Source organism: Rattus rattus, chromosome 3 (assembly GCF_011064425.1).
Source record: "Rattus rattus isolate New Zealand chromosome 3, Rrattus_CSIRO_v1, whole genome shotgun sequence".
Classification (NCBI taxonomy): Eukaryota; Metazoa; Chordata; class Mammalia; order Rodentia; family Muridae; genus Rattus; species Rattus rattus.
The window spans coordinates 63,798,154-63,822,765 of NC_046156.1; the positions used below are offsets into that span (position 1 = coordinate 63,798,154).

General features: G+C 49.2%; 1 protein-coding gene across 1 annotated transcript; it reads right to left on the minus strand.

Moving 5' to 3' along the window:
• Positions 1-2,642: 2,642 nt before the first annotated feature.
• She (Src homology 2 domain containing E) lies at positions 2,643-24,334 on the minus strand. The gene is made up of 6 exons (XM_032896703.1): positions 23,711-24,334; positions 21,624-21,750; positions 8,833-9,138; positions 6,402-6,543; positions 5,692-5,811; positions 2,643-3,510 (listed from the first exon to the last, which is right to left on the minus strand). The coding sequence occupies exons 1-6, from the start codon at positions 24,332-24,334 to the stop codon at positions 3,327-3,329; spliced, it is 1,503 nt and encodes a 500-aa protein (XP_032752594.1). The 3' UTR covers positions 2,643-3,326.
• Between the last annotated feature and the right edge of the window lie 278 nt (positions 24,335-24,612).

The following is a 24,612-nucleotide window of genomic DNA, read 5'->3' on the forward strand; positions in this document are numbered from 1 at the left end:
AAACGCTAACAGACTCGTCCAACAGGCGACTAAAGAAGTCTCACAGTTGTTCTTGAATTAAACATTAATCTACCCAGCAGGGGTAACACTGGCAAATACTCCCAACACCAAACAAGGATGATTAAGGTAGGACCTGCATGGAGAACAGCCCGCTTTCCCTCCTGGGTCTCTGCCCAGCTCCCCTTCCTGTGGCAGAGAGCAGTGACTGAACTCCAGCACAGCACACGCTAAGCGGTCAAGAATGAAGGCTGTTCTTACGGTGCCTATTAAAGCACTCTCGGTAACCGGAAGGGACACTGGTGCCTTTGCCATCTCCCGCCTTTGTGCATACTCACTAAATTTCCCCATTGCTTTATTCCTTTACTCGGTGTTTTAAAGGGTTCGTGTGCATGGATGTTTTGCTTGTATAGATGTGGTGTACCATGTTGCCCAGTACCTTCAGAAGCCAGAAGAGGACACCAGATCCCCTAGAACTAGGCAAGGTGGATCCTGGGAACTAACCAGGGTCTTCTACAAGTGCAGCAAGTATTTCCCACCTCTGAGACAGTTCTTTGTCGCCGGGTGTAACCCAAGAATAACACTGAATTCAACTCCTTCCTGCCTTTGCCTCAGCGCATCCTACTGGCCGGAGACACCTCGGGCGGTAATATCTGGACAGAAACCGCTGTGCGATCACAGGAAGTAGAAATGTCCTTTGCCTTTCTGTGTTCTTCTTGGAGACGCCCTTGCCCTGTTGCCCAGGCTAGTTTTGGACTCTTGGCTCTACCTCCTGGATAGCAGATTACAGATGCCCTCTGTTCTCAGGGGTCCCTGTCTAAGTTGATGCCCTCGAACAAAGCAGTTTTTACAAATAAGTTTTGCTGAAGGAGAAAAAGGTGAGGAGCTCTACAGATGTTCAAGGCATCTGGAGGGTTCACCAAAAGACAATCTTTGTAGAAACAAACAAACAAACAAACAAACAAACAAAAAAAACAACTTTCCCCCTGGGAGACGGAATTGATTCAAAGGAATAAAGATAATAGGAAAATACTTTTATCAGGAGAAAAAGGGTAAAAAGCCCAATCGTTTGGAGCTCGGAGGACAAGCCCCAGAGCTTCAGATCAGCCGGCCCAGGCTCACTAGCAAGCGGTTAGGGCACCCTGCTGGGCCTAATTGTTTTTAGAACGCAGGGTAGGGTACTATATGCCACCACCCAGCTGTGAGTCCCCTGGCTTCTGTCTGCGTGTGTCACAACCTAAGAAGAAAATAGCAGCTTTAACATCCTCCCTCACTGGCCTTCTGCTAATCTACAGTATTTTTGCTTTTTATAGCCCCCCTCCCCTTACCATGAAGACTGGACTATATATAAACTCCATCTCCTCCACCTTCAAGAATGTAGAGCAAATATGGAGGGAGCATGCCTGGGCGTTCGGCAGAGGCCAGGTGACTCTGACCTGTCAGGCAGGCGTTCATCAGAGTCGCTAGGTGTGCGCCCACATCCTTCCCCACCCAGAAACGTTTTAAGATTTAACGCTGACCATTAAAGACAACAACTCCATTTCCTTTGAAGAGTAAGGAGGGCTAAGCAAAAATTAAGGCTTCATGGCTACAAGATGAGCTAAAATAGGTTTGACGTAGCGGACAGTGCACAGATACAAGATAATAAATGATAATTAACATTTGCTGGACGGAATTGCGGCTGCCGAAAACTTAAACCGAGTGCCCTGCATATGCACAGAGCCAGAACGATTGTCAGCACTGCGAGGGCAGCCTTTGTGAGGACTGCTGTGCTCCACTGAGGAAAAGGCCCTTTCAACCTCCAACAAAACCTCACACAACCCTAAGACGTCCTGAACCAGGAGCAACCGTCTTCCTACCATTCCGTCAGGGCAGCCAAGCGAGGGAGCTAAGCACTAGGCTGTGCTTTCTCCTAAGAAATCTGGCCAGGTTTTTGTTGTTTTGGATTTTTCAAGACAGGGTTTCTCTGTGTAGCCTTGGCTGTCCTGGAACTCACTCTGTAGACCAGGCTGATCTCGAACTCGCAAAGACTCACCTGCCTCTGACTCCTGAGTGCTGGGATTAAAGGTGTGTGCTATCACACCCGACTTACGGTTAATATTTTTTTTGTGTATCTGAGAAGCCACCCACATCCACTTTCCACTGACGGTGGTCAGCACATCGCCTTGGAAACAGTCTTGAGATCCAGTTTACAAACACGAGCAAGAAATGTTCCTGCCGCTCTGGCCGAGCCCATTCCCCATGGCACCTGCACGCCGCAAGCCCCTCCTGCGGGATTTTCCACAGTTCACCGGTCACAGGCTAAACATACAATGATTTAGTGTCTCAGAGAGCAGCCGAGACAGCCCCAATCTACAATATTTTTCAAAATGTTTCTGTCAGGCGTATGTTGGTGTGTTCCGTACGTCAGAGGCGATCTTTTCAGACCAGTGACTCAGTTCATACAATTAGATCCCAATTTTGTTGTCAAAAACTTTTTGCCAAAAATAAAAAGCAAATCTACTTTCGGAAAGAAATCTTAAAGATGACTTCATGCAACAAAAACACACAAAGAGAAAAGCTGTCTGAAGTGCTTTGTAAATAGCCAATAACAAAACAGGTGTTGAGCTCTGTAGAATTAAAAAAAAAAAACCAGAAACCAACTCTTTGGAGTACACTTAATAGCAATCAGAGTTTATACAGGGGATGCCACCGCTTGATTATATTGGTAACACTTTAATCTGGGGTCCTCCGTCCAAGTCTTGCTCATAGTACTGAGTTACTGCTGAAGGACAGGAACGCCCAGAGGAATCGAGAAAGCACGTACTTTTCTTAGGAAAGCTGGCCAATCAAATAACACTCTTGTGAAGGCCTCAGTTGTGAATGTTGTGTGAAGGCCACAGCTGCATCAGGACGTGGGGAAAGACACCTTTCCTGTCCATTGTTCCCATTTCCCACTGTCCGTCCCCTCCTCATGAGGGGCCTACACTGCAGGATCTTCCAGCCCACGTGGTCGCTCATGAAGGCCTAGGGGCTCTCTGTTGTCCAGAAGACAGGCACTCCAGAGAACTGCACCAAGGGACAAGTTCAGTGCTCCTGAGCGCTAGACCTACATTTCCTAAGGGTCACACTCCAAACAGAACTCCTACTCCACGGGGGAAGGCGGCAGGCAAGCAGTATTATCTTATAGGACAGCTATTTGGCAGGGAGAGAAGGAACAGATCAGAAACCATTGTGTCCTGGATTTAGGACCACGGGCGGTGACTCTGGTCCGCAGCAGCAGAAGGTCCTGTCCACGATGGTGGTAGGTGCCGATGTCCTCGCAGGTGCCCGGGCGTGCTGGCTGGACCTTAGTGCAGCTTGTGCACGGGGTGGAGAAGGGTCATGTGCTCTGCCCCTTTGAAAGGCAGCTTTGCAGTGGAGTAGTAGTGTACCACTTCGGGGATGCTGTCAAACACGGCGCTCGTCTGGTTCAGTGTGTATTTGCTGTCTTTTGTCTGAGCCACTATGATGTGGACACACCCTTGACTAGTCCTGGAGGTGAAAAACAAGAAGCATGAATGAGGGAGCAGAGCGCCCACCCTGACCAGATCCACAAGGGGCCACTGTTCCTCTTCCTGGCCTGCCATTGTTCTACAAAAGCATTCAACACTCTGGCCGAGCGTTTGGAAGTTCCTGAGCCCAAGTGCATGGCGGCCCGACTTATTACACATTAGTGGTCAGGACTGGAGGGGAAAAGCCAAGTCAATGCTTTCTGCTGCCCGACGGTAAGACCAGTGCCTGAGTCCAGGCCTGCTGCCCTGGGCAGTTCATATTCACCCCCCCACTCCACTGTAAAAAGATGTGTGTGGTTTCTTCTCCTTTATTTTTCCCAAAAGGAACACTAATAATAATAATAACAATAACTGTCCACTGGCCCCTGCCCTTGCGAGGAAAGACCAGCGTCTAATGACAGCTGGCGCTGAAGGCTCAAATACTGAATCCCAAACACCGCTTTCGGGAGCACGGTGGCTGTTCCTGGTATTGTCTCGTGGCCTGTCCTTTTTTTTTTTTTTTTTTTTTTTTTGAGCCATATTACTCTTGTGCCCCTCCCCCTCCTTTCCCTTCCAGTCTGATTGTTTCAGCTGCAGGGGCTCAGTTTCCTCAGGAAGGAAGTGCTGTTAGGACGCTTGACAATGATCCTCCAATACAGAGCCACCGAACTCACAGAGCAGTGAGAATTTCCATGAGACACATTCTGCCGAGCCCACCAGGCAAAAGTGAGTTCCCTGTGCACACTCAGTCAGGGAGAGCAACAGGCAGGTCAGCACTTCCTCCTTCTCCAGAAGGGACGAGAATCAAGTGCGGGCAGGCATTGCCAGTCAAGGATCCAACATGCATTAAGGCCCCTCATCCTTACAGGGAATAAAGACAAAGGCCTGAAGCTGTGCGAGTGGACGCCTGCCTGTAATTCTCTCAGTGGGGAGGCAGAGGCAGGGAGATCGCTAACTCTGCATCGACCAGGGCTACACAGCCAGACCCTGTCTCAAAAGAGAAAAGGAGCGTAGGGCAGGGTGGTGCAGGCCTTTGACCCCAGCACCCAGGGGCAGAGGCAGGAGGATCTCAGTGAGTTTGAGGCCAGCCTGGTCTACAGATTGAGTTTCATGATAGCCAGGGCTACACAGACATTGTATGTCCCCAACCCCCCAAAAGGTAAAAAGAGTTGTGGGTTGAGGGCAGCTGAGGAGATGGCTCAGTGGTTAAGAACACTGACTGCTCTGGCAGAGGACCTGGGTTCAGTTCCCTGCACCCACACAGAGGCTCACAACCGTCCATCTGTAACTCCAGCCTCTGTGGGTACCAGGCATGCGTGTGGTACACATATGCGTATGAAGGCAAATATTATCATAAGAATTTTTTTAAAAATCTTTTAAAAACCACAGAAGGGATTAAGCTGCACTGTCTTTTAAACTTTTTTTTTTTTTTCTTTTTTTCGGAGCTGGGGACCGAACCCAGGGCCTTGTGCTTGCTAGGCAAGCGCTCTACCACTGAGCTAAATCCCCAACCCCTAAACTTTAACTGACTTTTTTTTTTTTTTTTTTCACTGCTGGGGGACAAACTTAGGACTTGTGTGTGCTGGGCAAGTATTCTACCACTGAGCCACAGCCCCAGGGCCATAAGCTTTATAAAAAATAGTATTATTTATTTTATATGTTATGGGTGTTTGGTGAGCATATCTGTCTGTGTACATGTGCGTGCCTGGCACTTACAGAGGCCAGAGGAGGGCAGTGGGACAGGAGTTACAGATGGTTGTAACTTCCATGTGGTGCTGGGAATTGAACCACAGTCCTCTGGAAGAGTAGCCAATGCTCTTACCACTAAGCCATCTCTCCAGCCCTGGCACTTTTCTTTTTTTTTTTTTTTTTTTTTTTTTCTTTTTTTTGGAGCTGGGGACCCGAACCCAGGGCCTTATGCTTCCCTAGGCAAGCTCTACCACTGAGCTAAATCCCCAACCCCGCACTTTTCTTTTTTTTATCAGGAAGTATTTCTCCTCTAAGAGGCCTTGGATGTGGTAATGAAAACAGGGCCACATCTGCGACTGACACTGGGGTCGATATAGCCAGCGTCACTTCTGCATTCTGAGCACAGGGCCTCTGTCCAAACAACTGCCTTTGGTTTTCTGTCACTCGCACCCCACGAACCGCCTCAGACAGGGCAGTGTGGGACGGCACTTACTTGAGGGCGATGGAATACTTGCTGTTCCCCGACTCACTGTTCCGGACCAGGTAGCCAGCTTCTTTGCAGGGCTGTAGTCTGCTCTCAGCCTCGGCTCGGCTAATGGAGCCATGATACCAACTGAACAGGGGGAGAAAAGACATGGCCACGGGTGTCACAGTGCGTATCCAGGTGGAGCATCAGCGGCGGAAGCGTGGGTTGTGGGGAGGGTCTGGAAGTTGCTCAGCAGCCTGCACGGATCCCGATTCACGTTCAGAACGGACACAATGCAGGGCCCCAGCTTACAGAGCCTTCCAACCAGACACAGCCCGACCGACACAGGGAGTATGTTTGAAACATTTCCCGCTGGGACCCCGAGAGCTGGCTCAGTGGTTAAGAGCACTGGCTGCTCTTGCTGAGGACCTGGGCCCAGTTCTAGCCTTCACCTGGTGGCTCAGAACCACCCACAACTCCAGTTCCAGGGGATTCAATGCTGTCTTCTGGCCTCTTTGGGTATCACACATGTATACAAGCAGGCAAAACACACATAAAAGTAAATCAATCATTCAAAAAGAAAGCAAGCTTCCCTTTGGTATGGAAGGAGGCTTAAACTCGAACAAACACCCTGTTTAGAAGCTGCACTCAGACAAGAATTCATAAACTAAAGGGATCATACAAAATGGGAAAGGGGACCCTACACAGGCTGTGGCAGGATCAGCAAGGAAACTCACGGCTGCTTTTCCAAAGCCAGGTTTGGGTCCACCTTCTCCCCGTCTCCATGGTCTGACAGGGTCGGCTTCAAGGTCTTCTGCCAGTGCTGCGGTCTCCCTGCCTCCTCTCTGCCCGGAGATCGATCAGATCCCTCAAACTGGACTGGAAGGAAGCCGTCACTTAACACAGGAGAACACGGAGGCCAGCCATGTAACCCTCAAGGGAGAAAGCTCTCGCTTGCCTTAACTTAGGGAAGAACATGTCTTCCGAGGAGCACTGTCCCTAGACAGCTGCGGTCACGGACGCCTGACTACATGGCTAGGTCCTCACACGACCACTCTTCTTGAATGTACTCATCAGTATAAACGGTTTGCAAAGAGGAGAGGAGACTCCTGTTTCAGCATGGACTTTATTCTAAAAACACTGAAGCCTACGTGTTTTAAGAGACTAAACATAAATTCGGAGTGTGGCTCTGGAGCCCTCAGCCCCGAGTGGGTTGTCTGTATCACACCCTCTCCTCGAGGCTCAGGGATCCGTATGGAAGAGAGGACAGAGAGACCGTGAGAGTCTCCTGCAGTAGACGGTTTTAATGACATAGCATTTGCAGACACCGGAGGCCGGGCAGATGTGAACTCACAGAGACTATGACACCACACACAAGACCTGCACAAGATCAAGCCAGACAAACTCCCAGCACAGGCAGAAAGAGAAAAAACATGACCTGACAGGCTAGTGCTGCTGAGCCCCAGGCTGGGCCGAGGATGCAGCCTAGGGTGGCCTCGAACTTGCCACCCTCCTCCTGCTGCTGTGCAGAGGTGCTGGGATTACAGGCGTGCACCACCAACCAGCACACTGATTCTCCTTCTAATTGGATTGACTGTTAAGGGGGAAAAATACTTTGAAAATTCTAAATCAGAGGCAAAACGAATTCTGTAAAAGCCAAATGGGAAAGCTGTCTTGGGAGTGGCAGTTACGGATGGCTGTGAGTCTTATGTGGGTGCTGGGAACTGAACCCAGATCCTCTGCAAGATCTGTAAATGCCATCTCTCCGGCACATCCCCCATCTCCACCCTGTTTTCCTTTCTTATCTTTCTTTTTAAAGTCTGTTGATTAACTCTCCCTTAAATTACTTAGAAACGCTCACAAGAGCAGGGTTTATGCAGCTTGCAAGGCTGAGCTCTGAAACTTGAGGCTAGCCTGAGCTAAGCAGGAGAGCGTCCCTGGCCCCTCAACGAAAGGTTCTCATTTGAAGATGCGACTCCACCTTCAATTCAGGTTTTGCTTTCTAAAGGAATCAAATTGTAGCTGGGAGTTATATGCTTCTAACACCCTCACTAAGAAAACTGAAGCAAGAAATTGCAAGGCTGAGGCCAGCCTGGGCTACATAGGGAGATCCTGTCTCAATGCCAACAGAACTGATCTAGTCTCAGTCTCACGCACAGCCACAGTGGGCCCTCAGTCTACCTCACCCAGGCCTGCTTTCCTCACAGTGAGCATCTCACAGGCTTGAAGAACAAGGGAAGCCAGGAAGGGGTGGGGAAAGCGGTTTCCAATTCCACAGCCTAAGTGGAGGGGAATAAATGTAAAGCGATCAAGGGGGCTTTTCCAACAGCCCTGGCGGCATCCCCAACCGCTACACACCCGACAGGCTGGAAACAAGGGCACAGCTTCAGCCTCATTGCCGGTTGTTTTTTGGACAGAGAGGACTGTGTAGCCGAGAGCAGCCCTGAACTCCTGATCTTCCTTCCTTCCTTCCAAATCCTGGCATTACAGACATAATCTGTCCCTCGTCCATACCTAGATTCTTAGTTCTCTACCTCAAATGCCTGGTTCTAAAAAGAGACTTATGGAATGGCAGGATAGCTCAGTGGGTAAGGGTGCCTGCCACCGAGCCTCACAGCCTGGGTTCAGCTCCGGGAGCCACGTGGTGGAAGGAGAGAACCGACCCTCACAGGTTGTCTTCTAGTCTACCAGGTTACAGTCATTCCCACACACAGACAAACAAACGAACAAATGTAATAAAAAACCATTTGCTGTGAGGAGCACGAAGCAAATGGACTTGACGCCACACTGAGCACCGTCTGGTGATTGTGAAATGGGCCTCACCCTCAGCACCCTCCCTGCAAGGGGTCATCAGGGTTGATGCCCCCTGGAGCTGGACATGGCCACCAGCCTCTCTCTTCCTCCTCTCCTCTCTGAGCCTCTGGTAAGCAGTGCTCTGCTCTGGCTTTCTGAGGACTTTTTCAGAGTGTCCACCTGAGTGAACTCACGGGAGGGGGTGGGCATGTTCACCCGTCCCCTTGCCCACCGTCCCACACTGTGCCCAGGGATTCCGTCGCACTGCTGTGCTAGGGCGGGTGTCAGGCGCTGCACGTTCACCTGACAGGGCTCCTTCACCTGACAGGGCTCGCTCACCTGACAGGGCTCACTCACCTGACAGGGCTCGCTCACCTGACAGGGCTCGTGCGATCTGCTCCCTCTTCCACTCCCAGGGCTGTTCATACTCAGCAGCAGGCCGGTCATCCTCCTCCGGCAGCCTGCTGTCTGCTGGCCGTGCCTTCACCTCTGCCGCACGCAGGTCACCCTCCGAAGGCTCGTACGGGGTGTCGTAGAGTTGTGGCGGCTTCCCCAGTAGGTCCTTGGAGCTGCGTCTCTTGGCTGTGGCCTCTACCTTCATGGTCTCCCCTGGCTCACACGGGCCGTCGAGCAGCTGGAGGGCCTTCACGAGAGGGTCTTTGGAACCTCGGCGTCTGATTTCTGAAAATCAGGCATACAGGTCACACGGGGCACTTCAAATGGACATGGACAGGTGCCATGAGGCCCCTGGGTAACCCATGGGTAACACAGTTACCCTTGGCTGAGGCAGCAGAATGCTCCAAGGCTTTTCTGATCTGGTCTGGGCTGACGACTCTTCAGCCATGCTGCAGGAGCAAAAGCGGTGGGGCACCAGAATGTTCCTGGGTGCACAGCACGCACACACACTGAAACATTACACTGTCCCCAGACAGTCTGTACAGTTGCCGTGTATCCATTCTAAAATGACATGTTTAAAAAACAAATACCTCTCCACACAGCCGGATGAGCCAAGCCTAAGACGAGGGATGCCTGAAGGCAGGAGGCCTCCAGGGTCACTTTGAGGGTAATGGAGAAGTGGCCTCTGGGTAACAGAGTATCTAGTGCCTACTCTGAGTATAGCTTACTTTCGGTTCTACGAATACGTCTTGAGAGGAAGCCCAGACTAATGTATTTTAAGGAAATCAGCTGTGTATGGTACTGAAAACACTGTTCACAATACACCAGGAAGGCATCAGTCAGGTTTGTGTTTTGAGACAAGATCTCACTATGCAACCCCCAGTTAACCTAGAATTCACCAGGCTGGCCTTTCAACTCACAAATCTGCTTGCCTGTGCCTCTGGAGTTCAGGGATTAAAGGTGTGTGCCACAGGGTTCTTAAGATACAGACATTTTTAGAGCAGTGGGAGCCAGACACATTCACAAAGTATACTCGGGAAAATAACTCAAGGATACATCCAAATGAAAGGTGCTGTGTGGAGACTAAAGTGATCTCTATGACCTTTCCCCTGGGGGCAAGCGCTGTTCCCAGCTGTAATGCTTAAAGCCCACATTCCCGTGTCCACATGTTAAAGAGAACAGAGGGCTTAAGGAAGTGACCCAGACCAGTAACAGCAGGGCCTGGAGTGCACAGCAGGAAGCTGGGCGCTAGAAGCCTTACTCTTTGACACCACGTTTGGATGGGCTCCAAGTGGAAGGAAAATAGAAGATGAGCTGACCCTGGTGGAGAAGTCACTTCCAGTGGAGAGAGCTGCAGGAGTGGAGAAGGGGGAGCGGGAGACATATGCAGCGCATTGCCACCCAGCGGGTGAGGGGAAAGCTCCAAAGATTAGTCCGGAGAAGGGGAAGGCACTGGGAGAAGATCTTAGCTGGAGAAGGGAAAGCCCAGAGAAGCAAGCGCTGGGTTTTTTTTTGTTAATTCTGTTGTCTTTTTGTTTTTAAAGATTTTTTTATTTATGTACACAAATGACTTATCTGCCTGTATGCTGGTATACTGAATTGTGAGAGACCATGTGGTTGCTGGGAATTGAATTCGGGACCTCTGGAAAAGCAGCCAGTGTTCTTAACCACTGAGTCATCTCTCCAGCCATGAAATATATCTCATACGTGTGCGTGTGTTCGTGTGTGTGTGTGTGTGTGTGTGTGTGTGTGTGTGTGTATCAGGATTTAGATTTATGTATTTTTTTTTTTTGGGTTCTTTTTTTTCGGATCTGGGGACCGAACCCAGGGCCTTGCGCTTCTTAGGCAAGCGCTCTACCACTGAGCTAAATCCCCAACCCCTAGATTTATGTATTTTTATTATGTGTGTGTTTCTACAGAAACCAGAAGAGGGCACCATATCCCCGGAGCACCAGTTACAGACAGTTCTGAGTCAGTGGACTGAGGTTCTGGCAATCAAACTCTGGCCTGCCAAAGCGGCCAGTGCTCTTAACCACTGGGCCATCTCCAGCCCGATCTTTGTTGCTTTTTTAAAGACATCAGGATGTCATGTAGCCCAGGCTGGCCTGAAGGGAAACATGGCCTTGAACTCTAGGATTCTCCCAAGTGCTACATTACAGGTGTGTGTAAATTATCTGGAAATGGGGCTGGAGAGATGGCTCAGGGGTTAATAGCACTGACTGCTCTTCCAGAGGTCCTGAGTTCAATTCCCAGCAACCACACGGTGGCTCACAACCATCTGTAATGGGATCTGATGCTCTCTTCTGGTGTGTCTGAAGACAGATACAGTGTACTCACACATAAAATAAAAAAAAAAATTATCTGGAAGCGAGGTTTCCTTTTAAAGCAAGAAAAGTCTGTACTGTGTTGTGTGTAGCGCAAAGCCACTTAACCATTTTGGTTTCTCTGTGGAGCCCTGGCTGTCCTGGAGCTCACTTTGTAGACCAGGCTGGCCTCAAACTCACAGAGATCCACTTGACTCTACCTCCCCAGGGTTGGGATTAAAGGCACGCTCCACCACTCCTGGCATTTAAAAAAAAAAACTTTAAAAACGGGGAATAACAACTATAACTGTGAGTCACTGACAGTAACTCTAACATCACTGGATAGGATGGAGTAAGTGAGAACGATCTGGCCTGCAGAGTAGTGCACAGATAAACCTCGATATAAACCAGACAATTAACAGTTCAACAGCCAGTCACTGCAGGACAGAGGCAGCAGCGTCTGGTGACTGACCAGCCCATGCCTCAGGGCCTTACCAGGTCACCCTAACCAGAGGGAGCCTCTGGATCCTGCATATTGCACTCCGCATGTCTATTGGCAAGGGCTTGCACGGAATTGGAGGCAGAGGTAGTTGCATAGAGTCCTGAGTCCCACAGATCCAAACCTCTTCCTAGAAATAAGTGATCATTCCGCTCCCCATACACACTCTGAGACAAGGTCTCAGTATACAGCCCTCACTGGCCTAGAACTCACTAAAGCAACCATGCTGGCCCAGGACACAGAGAGGTCAGCCTGCCTCTGTCTCCTGAGTGCCGAGACTAAAGGCCTGCATCACCCACTATGCCTGGTTAAGGTTTGCCCTCTTGCGTTTAGTGGCTTTCTTTGAATAACTTTCTCCATTTGTTCTTTGTTATAGAACTTTCACTGAGTCAGCAGCTCTCCAGGGAACATTACTTTGTCAATTTGTTTCAATTTGTAGAAAGTCCTTCCTGACGCCCTCCCGCAGCACCGCAGTCCTCCGCTCCTCTTCTAGCTAGCCCCGCCATTTCTTCCCATCCTCCCTTGCTTCTGCCGGCCATCCTTCCCTAGAGTCCTGCCCTGGACTCTCTGTCCTTTCAGTCTGCTGCCCTCTTCTCTAGAAGTTGCTTTTATTCTCACTGTGTTAACAGCCATGTGTGGCAAGAGTCTCCTTGACACATACATTGTCATCTGCCTGGGCATCGTCCAGTGCCACCCCATATCACCCACCTGTGTTTCCTGCCAGCATAAGCAAGGCATCATGGTCCCCCCCCGGCCATCTCTGCCACGCTGGAAACATGTGTGTCAAAAACTGAGTCCCCAGGGGTAAAAGTGCAAGGCAAGAATGGGCGGGGACTCCCATGGCAGCCCCACAGGACCTGACTTCAGTGGTGGGGTACAGTCTGGCAGCCACATAGATATGAACTACTAGGATAGTGTGAGAAGCAGCTAAATGTGAGGCTACCTCTTACCCACTTCCGCTCAGCCTCTGGGGCTAATCTCTCCTGGCCTCGTCCCTGAACAGAAGGACACATCACAGCCGACTCCCCTGCTCACCTGACACCAGGTCAGGGGCCCAGGCTGTCTGAGGCCAGAGCCGTGGCTTTTGTCCTAGTCTCTTGACTTTCAGCCCCACAGCCTTTTCTTCACTGCCTATTCTAGACGCGGCTATGAAAAACAAGAAACAAAAACATGCTCAGTTCTCGGTTCAGCTGAGATAAGGCTGGCATTTAAAAAAATAAAAGATCTTTTCTCAAGACCCAAGAAAGAGGAAACTGAACACACAAAGGAACCCAGGGGATAGATTTAGAATTTTTACGTTTCTAATCAGAACTTATTTATGCTCAATTTAGAAAGTTCTTCTCAAGATCCTGGCTTCAGGACTGGAAAAACAACTCGGTGGTCACAAGCACTTGCTTCTCTTACAGAAGACCCAGGCTTGGTTCCTGGCACCCATGTGAGGCCAGGAGGCCAGGAGGCCATTTGTAACTCTAGTTCCTGACACCTTCTGCACTGGTCAGGTACACACATGGTGGACACACACACAGGCAGGCAGCACTCACACACATAAAATAAAGCAAAGAGGAAAAAAAATCATGGCTTCAAGTCAGCCCCCAGTGAGGTGTATGAACCAAACAAGGAAGACGGAATCCATCCTTAGGGTAGAGGTCCTGAGTCCAGCCTTAGGGTAGAGGTCCTGTTTATGAGGAAACTTCAGGAGACTTGCATTCAAATGAGGCACAGTGACTGGCATCTTACGTTATGTGTGCAGTGTTTTTTTTACAGTGGGGTCCTCCTGATCCCGCCACTTGAAATGGACGAGGAGCCAACGGAAAAGCACAGAGCTGAAAACACTCCTTCCTTCTGTGGCCGGGGATTGGAGATATTGGTAAAACATCTTTTGAAACAATGTTTAACTCGGCGGAAGAGAGGCTAGACACTCCCCCTTCCAGGGCATTAACCTTCCAGTCCATTCCAACACCTGGCTGTCCCCAACCTGAGGCGCCATAGAAACAGAAACAATCACAGGGCTGCAAGCCGACCCTTCCTGCGGGGAGAATAGCCCCTGACGTGCAGAGCTGGCTCCAAGAGGAAATGAGCCCAAGAGGGAGGAAATGGCAGGAGGAAGCTACACCCTGGCTGCCGAGAGAGGCCGTGGACTGTGGCAGACAACGGGGTGCTGTGGTGGGGCAGCAGATAAACACCCTGTGCAGCCTCTCTGAGACAGGGCTGCCCCAAACCACTGAAAATGGCAGCTGATTGGTACAAAGCCCCTAACAGGGGCTGGAAATTTTCCCTTTCTAACCCTTGGTTCTCATCACACATAATTAAGACATTTACATGGCAGAAGGCCAACGTTTCTTAATTAACAAATTTGTTTTTACAGGGTTCATTCCGTGGTCCAGGTTGACTTCTAAGTGGCAGTGATCCTCCTGCCTCAGTTCCCCAGAGACCAGGACTACAGCAGTGTATAACCACGTGGGGCAACAAATTTAACTGCTATGATCACCCTCTATTATCCAGAATTCTCTTTAAAATATAGATTCTCTCTAACGGCTTTCTGGGCATGCATATCACAAGTGTGCCACACGCCTAGAGCCTCACAGGAGCCCTGCTAGCCACTGGTTCTGGTTGTTAGGCCTCGGCCCTGCAAGGCACTGAGTGGGGAGTCCAAGTTCACTTACCATACCTTACATTATGTGTATCTTTTTTTTTTTTTTTTTTTGGTTCTTTTTTTCGGAGCTGGGGACCGAACCCAGGGCCTTTCGCTTCCTAGGTAAGCGCTCTACCCCTGAGCTAAATCCCCAGCCCCACATTATGTGTATCTTTATGAAAAATATTTCCTGTGATTTTTTTAAATTAAAAATTAGATTTATTTTTATTTTATGTATACGAATGTTTTGCCTGCACATGTCTGTGCGCCACGAGCATGCAGTGCCTACGGAGGCCAGAAGAGGGCATCAGATGCTCTGGGTGAATAAGTTACAGACAGGCTTGAGCTCCCTGTGGGTGCTGGGAACTAAGCCTGAGCCTCTAGAAGAACAGTGAGTGCTCTAAATCACTGAGCCATCTTCCCAGCCACACAAGTAGTATTTTAATTATCATTCTAAATAACATATCTTTCCCACAATCCCTTTTATGTTTCCAAAATCACTAAACACGCAGTCTCACGAAGCTCTATTTCCCTCTTGGAGTCACCTGCCTTACTTGAGTTTTCTATCAGTATTCAAGTTCCTAATCCGGTTAGCGTTCTTCCTATCAGCTAACTCAGCATACTCAACATAGGCAGATACAATTCAGACACCTGAATCTCACCAAGCAGAGACAGACTAAGGACTGGGCTGGGGTGCACTTCAATGGAGTGTTTCTGGGCCAGTACGAGGCCCGGGCTTCAATCTCCAACACCAACAAAAATCCAAGAATTCATGTGGACTTTTTTCTACAATAGTTTTTAACATGCAGACCCACACACTGAGGTTGTCTTTCAGACCAGAGTATTTAAACAAACCAATAACATCCCTGGGAGGGAAAACAAAAATTGAAAACAATCTTTTTTCCGGAGTTGAATAGCCATAGGCTGCCGTGTGCCCTGAGATCTCTCCTTTCTACCAAACGATCTGGACAACTTATTTCATTCTTCCGCACCTAGATTTCCTTGGCTGTTCAGCAGTACCTGCCTTCTCACTGGCGTTGGAGTAAGGTTATTTGGCAAGTTTGGTAGCTCAAAGCCCTAGAAGAATAGAAGTGTAAGGCCTCCTGTGGGAAGAAGCCTTACGCTAACTGACAGCTGCCTGAGAAACTCCCAAAGACCTGCCTGGTGCGGAAGTTTCAATTATGTAGCTAAAAGCCATACGCTAAATTACGCAGAATACATGTATCAGCTGCTCAGGGAAAACACTCTTGTAATTAGCAGAAGAACAGCAGTTTATGCTAATCATACTTACTCTGCCCCGCCATGGATTCTTATTAACATTCTTTCAGATAAATCCCAAGAAGAACTTATTTGTAAATTCTTAAGTTCTGCAAGTTAAAAGTTTTCAGAGGAACTTGCCAATTTCCCTCTCCCTGTTTTTCTATCTTCTTAAAAGAATATTTATGGACTGGAGAGATGGCTCAGTGGTTAAGAGCACCCGACTACTCTTCCAGAGGTCCTGAGTTCAATTCCCAGCAACCACATGGTGGCTCACAACCATCTATAAAGAGATCCGATGCCCTCTTCTGGTGTGTCTGAAGACAGCTACAGTGTACTTATATATAATAAATGAATAATAAAAAAAGAATATTTATTTTTATTTACGTGTATATGTATGCGTGTCAGCAGAGGCCAGAAGGTGTTGGATTCCCTCTAAGTGTGGGCTGCTTGATGTGGGTGTGGGGAACAAAGGCTGTGAATACCCTTAACCATTGAGCTATCTCTCCACACTCTCCCCAGGGGCCCTGCCCCACTCCGTGCTCCTCCTGCCTCAGCCTCCCAAGTGCTGAGATTATAAATGTGAGCTTGGTAGCTATTACATTTTTCACGGATGTATTTTCTTCTTTACTGGGGTTAAGTATGTTTTCTCATATTCTGACGGGGCAGGGAACTTGGTACCTATGCCTGCACAGTCGGCCCTGAGCCTAGTTCATGGTAAATAAGTGCTAATGACTCTTTGTTGGATGTTATAGGCTAACAACATGGACAGCATGCTTTATGCCCTAGATACTGATTTCTTTTTTCAGTCTTGGGAATTGAACCCATGACCTTATGCATGCTAGGCAAGTGCGCTACCACTGAGCTAAATATGAAGCTCCTGTTACTGTTGAAGCTGCATGTTATTTCCACTTCATAGGTTGAAGAATAAAGCGTAGAGGCTGGCGCCCAGGTTACAACACTCCACAATTAGGTCACCTCAGCACCCTTTCCACACCATTCCAAAAACCTGAATAAACTAGAGCCCCCAATGTTTCTGAGGATATACGGCATATTTCTGGGTTTAGGGATAGAGCACAGAGGTAGAGCATTTATCTAGTGTGGTCTGAAGCTCTGGCTAGACTCAACGAAACAGAAAGACCGGAAACTTCTGACCTTGGGCTTGTCAAACTAGCACAGAAAGAACAAACCAAATCTTAAACAGTGAAAGGTTAAACTGGGCCTTTCCTCCCAGCAGCCAGGAGGCAGAGACAGAGGATTTCTGGGAGGCGGAGGGTCAGACTGGTCTACATAATGAGTTCCAGGCTAGCCCAAGTTACAGGGTGAGACCCTGACTTTGTGATGCATGCATACACACATATGCATATAGTATACGTGGTATGCATTTTAAAGAAGAAATCCCAGCAGTTGGGAGGCAGAGGCAGGTGGATCTCTATGAGTTTGAGGTCTACAAAGTGAGTCCCGGACAGCTAGGGGCTACACAGAGAAACTCTGTCTCAAAGAAAAAAATATCCAAAAACCAAAAAAGAAGAGGAAGAAGGAAGAGAATGAGGAAGAGGAGGAGGAGGAGGAAGAGAAGGAGGAGAGAAGAGAGGAAGAGGGAAGAAGAAGAAGAAGAGTAGGAAGAGTAGGAGGAGGGGGAAGAGGATGAGGAAGAGGATGAAGAATAAGAGGAAGAAGAGGAGAAGGAGAAGAAGAGGAAGAGAAGAAGGAGGAAATGTTAATCTAAAGAGAAAAGCATTGCATTTTTAGATTATTAATATTAAAAATTAGTAATTTTAAACTTTCTTTCTTTGAGGCAGGGTCCCACTATCTGGACCAGAACTCTAACTATAATGCAGGGTGGCCATTCTAATCATACTGCTCTGCCTTCTGAGCGCTGGAACACAGGTGTGCACCACCACACCTCGTTGAAAGTAATTTATATTATGAATGCATTTGAACTATTGAATAAGGTAGTCTTATAGTTTTAATTTGCTTTATCCATACTATTTAAAAACAAAGAAAAGATTTTAATAAACACTCAAATATTAAACATTTTTTTTGAAACAGGCTTTCTCTGTGTAGCCCTGGCTGTCCTGGAACTTGCTCTCTAGAGCAGGCTGGCCTCAAACTCAGAGATTTGCCTGCTTCTGCTTCTTGAGTGCTGGTGGTGGTAGCACATGACATGTGCCACCATGCTTAGCTCACTAAATCTTCTCACATACATACATACATACATACATACATACACACATACATTTATTTATTTATTTATTTATTTATTTATTTATTTATTTATTGAAAGGGTCTCATTATATGGCCCTGGCTGGCCTAGAACTTGCTTTGTAGACCAGGTTGGCCTTGAACTCACAGAGATCAGCTTGGCTTTGCCTTTCAAGTGCTGAGATTAGAGATGTGTGCCACCATGTACAAACTATCTCATATTGGATTTATTTATTTATTTAGGTTTCTTAAGACAGGGTTTCTCGGTGTGGTCCTGGCTGTCCTGGAACTTGCTCTATAGACCAGGCTGGCCTCAAACTCAGAGATCCACTTGCCTCTGCCTCCCCAGTGCTGGGATTAAAGGCTGCACCTCTATCATGGGCCCATATTAGACATTTTCAACTTTTGGTAGGTGGGTGGGGAAACAAGGACTTGGTGTGTAGCCAAGGCTGGCCCTGTATTCAATGCCCTCCTGTCTTACACTCCCAAGTCTTGGGGTTACAAGTTCATGCTACTACCGCAGGCTCAGTTTTACTTCGGTATATGACATGAATCTGTGCAGAGAGTTGGCCTAGCTTTGGGTCAAGTCTGCAATGCCTTTGCAGGTATAATTTCAAGTGTATCTTTCAGAGCCCTGTGGCACTGAGAACACTCAGTTTGGAGTGGCAGGTATCAACTCAAATTCTTCATCCATTCCTGAAAAAAATCTCGTGAAGTCAGGTGAGAGGTCATAACCTCACATGCTTGTAATCTTAGCACTTGAGAGACTGAAGAAGGCAGACAGCAGTGAGATCAAAGGCGGCATCGCTACATAGTGAGAGACCCTCCCTCTCTCTAAGAACAAAACCAACGGAACAACAACCCAAATAGCAGGCTTACAGGCCCATGCCTGTGCCTCCAGGACTTGGGAGGCCGATGCACAAGAATTGCTTTAAATTCAAGACCAGTCTGGGTTACACAGTGAGCAGCCCTTGCTCAGTATGGTGACACATGCCTTTAATCTCAGCATTCGGGAGGCAGAGGGAGATGGATCTTTGGGTTTGAGGCCAGCCTTGACAGGGTGAGTCCATGACAGCTGGGGCTACACAGAGAAACCCTGTCTAGAAAAACAAACAAACAAATGAACAAAAGGCATGTTTAAAAATCACAGTGTGCAGGTCTCGTCTCTTTGGGAGAGAACTAACTCTTACAGGCTGCCCCCTGATTTCCACACGTGAACTGTGGCAGGCAACTGACCCATCCACCAAATGAATAGTCTTGCAAGTGGGACAAGCCTGAAGTCCTCTGAGCTTGTCTTTCACTTAGTAGCAACATGAAAATAGTTACAGTCTCTTTAGAGAGCTCTTGTGGCAATTAAATAAAAGGTGGAACTGAGGCTGGGGTTCAGTTGCAAAATGCTGGTTTACTGTGCTCAAAGTTGTGGGTTCAATCACAAGCACAGGGGGAAAAGAAACATTAGAGAAACAGCTTCTCACCCCTTTCAAAGAAGCTACTTCTCTCTCTCTCTCTCTCTCTCTCTCTCTCTCTCTCTCTCTCTCCCTCCCTCTCTTCCTCCCACCCTCCCTCCTTCCCTCCCTCTCTCCCTCCTTCCCTTCCTTTTATTTCTCTCTTTCTTTCAGTGGGGGTGCTGGGTTTCAAGGCAGGGTTTCTCTGTGTAGCCTGGCTGTCCTAGAATAACTCTGTACACTAGGCTGTCCTTGTTCAAACTCAGAGATCTGCCTGCCTCTGCCTCCCCGTGCTGGGATTAAACGCATGCACCACCACTACCCATACCTTTTGTATTGGATAGAGGGAGGCTATTACACACCTGGTTCAGAGAACAAATGGCTGTGGGGTGCTCACACCCCAAAGGGGCCTCCCTAACACAACTGTCCACCCAAGGCTCAGGGAACTCAGGGAAGAAGGGGAGGGAAGGCTGTGAGAAGTAGGGACCAGGAGGACTGCTGTGAGACTGGGCCTGGCAGGGATGCTGCACTCCTGAACTTTCTGCAGCTATGGCACCACACTAGGAAACACATGAGCGTGGTGGGGGAAGGGCTTGCAAGTCATCCCCAGTCCCACACGTTCGAGAAGCTACAGGAAATTCATAGCTGCTAAAAGAGGAAGCGTCGGTTCCAATCAGGGACAGGGCCCGGGTAGGATGCCCATGCCTAGTGGTCAGCCTTACCCCCACGTGCATGGGAGCAACACTAATTGGATGCAGTGGTTTCATGTATATCATATTTATTTATAGTTATACGTATATGTCACCTATTCTATATTGTAATAGAAGAAGAGGCCATGTGTTTGAGAGGGCTGGGGTGTGGACACGGGAGGAGTTGGAGGGAGAGGCAGGTGTGGCCATAATCACACTTACGTACGATATTCTAAAAATAAATAAAAAGTAAATGAATAAAAAGGAAAGAAAACCCTTTTCTTCAGTTATATGTAAAAGCCCATCCTTTCCCTTATTCCCTCTAAGCTGCTGATATTTTGTAAAAGTGACTAATTTCGTTTTCACTTCCTTTCATTCACAGATTTCATTAGGGCCACAGTCCAGTGACCTGCAGGGTCACCGCCTGGCCAGGGCACACCCTCCCCAGAGTGGTGCCTTATCTCTGTGAGCAGGGAAGCAGGAAACAGAGTAGAGCTTTCCTGTCGCTTGGATCATTCCAGCCTGTCTTGGCTTTGCAGGGTGTGACAGTTAGCCCTCTGCAGGGACTGGCTTGCCCAGCTGGGCTGGAGAGCTCTTCAGGGTGCTTCATCATGAGAATGTCTTCCATGTGGGAAGAGGATGCTCCAACAGCCAACGCTAAGCAACCAGTTTTCCTCATGGGCGTTTAAGGAACGATTGTTCCTTTAACAATCATATACTTTAAAGTTCCCAAGTAAATCTGAACAACTAGTTTGTTGTTTTGCTTGAGAGCCAACTGCTTATGACAAGAGGGTTGGCTTAGCCAACAGGCTGTGATGGCTTGTGCTTGAAAAGTGACAAGATCAGCTTGGTTTCCTGTGATTTGCCCTGAATGGCTGACAGTGATTGATAATTAATTATTCCCCAGTTAACTGTTTTGTTCCAATATTGAAAAGTTGAGGTAAATCTACCACAAGACAAAAAAATTATATTACATCTGCAAATGGTGACTAACTGAATCCCTTAAGTATATGTTTGTACTGACTTTTGACTCCCATTAGGAATGCTAATGCTTTGAATGTGCTAAGAAATGTATCTTAACTGTCTTAAAGCTGAAGACCACAAGCCAGTGGGACAGCTCAGTGGGTGAAGCATCTGCCACAAGCCTGAGGTGACAACCAAGTTTGCTCCCTGGGACCCACAAAACAGAAGGAGAGAACGGCCTCCCACAAGTGGTCTTCTGAGCGCCACCCTCACTCAGGGCACGTGCACACCCAAATAAAATGTAATAAACTATTTTAGAAAATGAAGGCTACATCCAGACAGACTCTCAAATGCCGTCTTGCACAAAATTAGAAAAACAAATTCTTAAAACTCTGAAAGACACTAAAGGGCATTTTGAAAGCTTCCCTCTAAGATTTGGATCTAATTCCTGTTTCTTCCAGTCAGCAGGACCTAGTTAAATTGCTCTCTTCTCCAGATTGATCGATTGCTCGTCTGTCTGTCTACCTATCTATATCTCCCATCTCTCTAGGCTTTTTTGTTTGTTTTGTTTTGTTTTGTTTGTTTTTAAAGGCGGGTCTCTCTACATAGCCCTGGCTGTTTTGGAACTCACTATGTAGACCAGGCTGCTCTGAACTCACAGAGATCCTCCTGCCTCGGCCCCCCAGGTGCTGGTATTAAAGGCGCGTGTCGCCACGCCCAGCCCCGGTTACCTTCTCTGACAGTCAGGATGAGGCTGCTATTTCCCTTCCCACAAACCTGTTATCATCTGCTGTGCATCGTACGGTTCCATGTAGCCGTCATTCTCACCCACTCTCTCCGCATCCCTTTGACCTTTTGTCCGTTTGGCATCGTATGGGTCAGCGTAGTCTTCTAAAATGATGACCTGCCCAATAAGAAAGGACAGTTGCCAAGGATTTCCAGACTTGAAAACGGCAACCGCATCGAAATGGCTGCTGAAATCTTCCACAGGTACAAGGAGTAAAAAAGTCTCTCAACAGGTCTCACAATTTTTATACCTGATCATGTGTCTCTGTCAGACAAACTTTTTTTATGCTACTTGACTTGTGACACTTTACCTAAACCCCTGCTTGTGAGTTAGAGGATGGCGGGTGGGCAGTGGGAAGTGGAGAGGAGTGGCATAAAGAGGATTCTTCTACCACAAGTTGGCAGCTCCCAGGCGTCCTAGCTCCTCCAGGCTAAGCCATACAGTTCCGGTGAACCAGTCACCTCGCAGTACTGAGTTGAGTCAAAGTGAACCTACTTCCTGGCCTCAGGGAATTTTTACAAGCTCCAAAGAGACAGGCTTCACAGCTTAGCACTGAACAGTACAGTACTGAGGAAGTTCTGGGTTCTGTAATTCACAGGGAGAGTGACTAAAGAACAGACAGAATTTGATGATGTTTGTGTCCAAGAGCATCTACCATTCCAAAACCACGGCACTGTGTGCAAAGCCCTTCTCTTCTATAGAAGCTGGGTGGGAGCCCTTCTCAGGGAGGAAGCTGGAGGCCTGTCTGGCAGAATGTTCTCTAGAAAGCACACGGAGCACTACTGGGGCTAGAGGAAACAATTCCGACAGTTCAGGGAGAAGTGAGGACAGAGGGACAAACTGGATGAACCTTGGAGAAATGACACCATGACAGAGGACCGTGGTTACCACTCCATTCAGGTCTCCTTGACAGCAGCTGTAAATGCTACAGCCCAGATACAGCCAGGAAGTGGACTGTGACGCTGACACAGTCCTTGGCTCTAAGGCGGGGTGAGGTATACCACCCAGTTGTATGTGAGCTGCTCCCACATCCATTTCCCCGTGGCTCCTCTCCGTGCCTGCCACAGGATAGACACACTAAACATCTCCGTAATGGTCTGAATGAAGAAATGAACAGAGGTGCCCAGTGCACGCCACCTCACTGGGGCCACAAGTTCCTGACTGTCTAGCAGGCACCTTGTTTAAAAAGTAAAGCCCCTCGGCAGGAAGGGTTTGCTTGGGCTGAAGTCTAAAATCTGGGTGGGAGCTCTTCTGTCTCCCATTTCTCACAGGAGACAAACTCAGTTCCGCTCTGCAAGGATGGAGAGAGTAGGTCCACCTTTCCCACACTGGACGGTACCCAGAAGCCCTCTGGTGACGAACATGCAGGAAACACCTTCTTCTCTCCTGATCTGCGATTTCCTTAAAGACATTTCCTTGCTATGAACTGTGGCCCCCCATACCCCTTAGTGTCCATGGCGCTTACTTATATGGCGACAGTACAGTGAATGTCCACGGAATGAATGGAAGGCTTTGCCATTTGGCAGTGCTGAGTGGCTGGAGATGAGAAACCTGCGCTTCACAGTTGACAGGCTACTGATGTTTTTCTTTTTCTTTTCTTTTCTTTCTTTCTTTTTTTTTTTTCGGAGCTGGGGACCGAACCCGGGGCCTTGCGCTTGCTAGGCAAGCGCTCTACCGCTGAGCTAAATCCCCAACCTCTGCTACCGATGTTTTGCATGCTCGAGCGGTGTAAGCCTTACGGAAGTCTAGCTTGATAGACCCCTTGATGTCAAACATGAAAACAAGACCCAAAGTACACCACACCCATAAAAGGGCCACTTTTTTCCCCCTTCTCTTCAACTGTTCTTGTGAAACAACAAAAATCAACCACAACAAACCTTGCTGTCTCCAGTGATTTTTGAAGGGTCACTTGGAAGTCAGAATGGATACAAGGGAGGACCTTAGAAAACATCTCCAACTTCTCTTATGCATAATGAATATCGGGGTTCAACAGGCTCCCGTGCACCCCCGCCCCCCCGCTCCCAGCCCCCGTGCCAATTCCCCAACTGAGAGGTGGGTAGCGATGCTGTTTTCTTACCGTGTCTTGCTGTCTCATTATCTTGGTCTTGTCCAGCTCCGGGCCCAGGGAGGACGGAGAAGAGGACGCAGAGGAAGAGGAGCTGCTGGAGCTGCTGGTGCTGCCACCGCCCGGGTAGATGCTCTTACCATTCTTCTCCTGCGTGTCCACCTTGATGAGCCTGCTGATGTAGGTGCTGCAGCCTGCGCTCTTGGCCACCGCACCCCGGTGGGGCTCCTCCTCGGTGGTGGTGGCGCTGGCACTGGCGGTGGCGGTGGTGGTGACCCTGGAGTTCTTACGGCCTTTGCCTGCAGCGGCCTGGATCAGACCCTGCAGGCTGTCCCGGGACAGCCGACTGTCCTTGGGGGGTCCGCTGCCCGTCCTGCTGCCCCCTAGTTCGGCCGCTGAGTTCTTGCGACCCTTGCCCGGGGTGGGTGCCGCACCGCCCGTCTCCGAGTTCTTGCGCGGCTTGCCGCCGGCGCCCCCGGGCCGGGCGCGCTCCGACGCGGTCTTCAGAGTAAGCGGGAACTCCTTGAACCACTTCGCCGCCATCAGGGGGCCCGGGAGCGTCGAGGCCGCGGAGCAGACGAGCGAGGAGGCCCAGCCAAGACACCAAGGGGCGCCAGGGGCCGGGGGCCGCCGCATTCCCCGGGGCTGGGCGCTGGAGGCCGCCGCGAGGCTCCTGGCCGCTAGACGCGCGCGCCCGGCAGGGTGGGACCTGCTCAGCCCGAAACTGGACGGGCGCGGTGACCGGATCGCCGTGTCCTCTGCGCTCCACCGCTTGGGGCCGCCGGGCGCCGGGGCTTCCCCTGCTTTTCCTCCCGAGGTGGGCGAGGCCGAGCCCACGGAAGCCCCCGACAGCCCTGCCCACCCTCCCAGGGACGACGGCGGCCGCAGTGCCCCGGCGCCCGCCCCACGGTGGA

Coding starts and splice junctions, on each gene's coding strand:
- She (XM_032896703.1), bottom strand. CDS start 24,334: ATGCGGCGGCCCCCGGCCCCTGGCGCCCCTTGGTGTCTTGGCTGGGCC. Junction 9,139..21,623: donor TGCACAGCAGATGATAACAG/GTTTGTGGGAAG, acceptor CCTGATTTTCAG/AAATCAGACGCCGAGGTTCC. Junction 6,544..8,832: donor GATCGCACGAGCCCTGTCAG/GTGAGCGAGCCC, acceptor GCTTCCTTCCAG/TCCAGTTTGAGGGATCTGAT.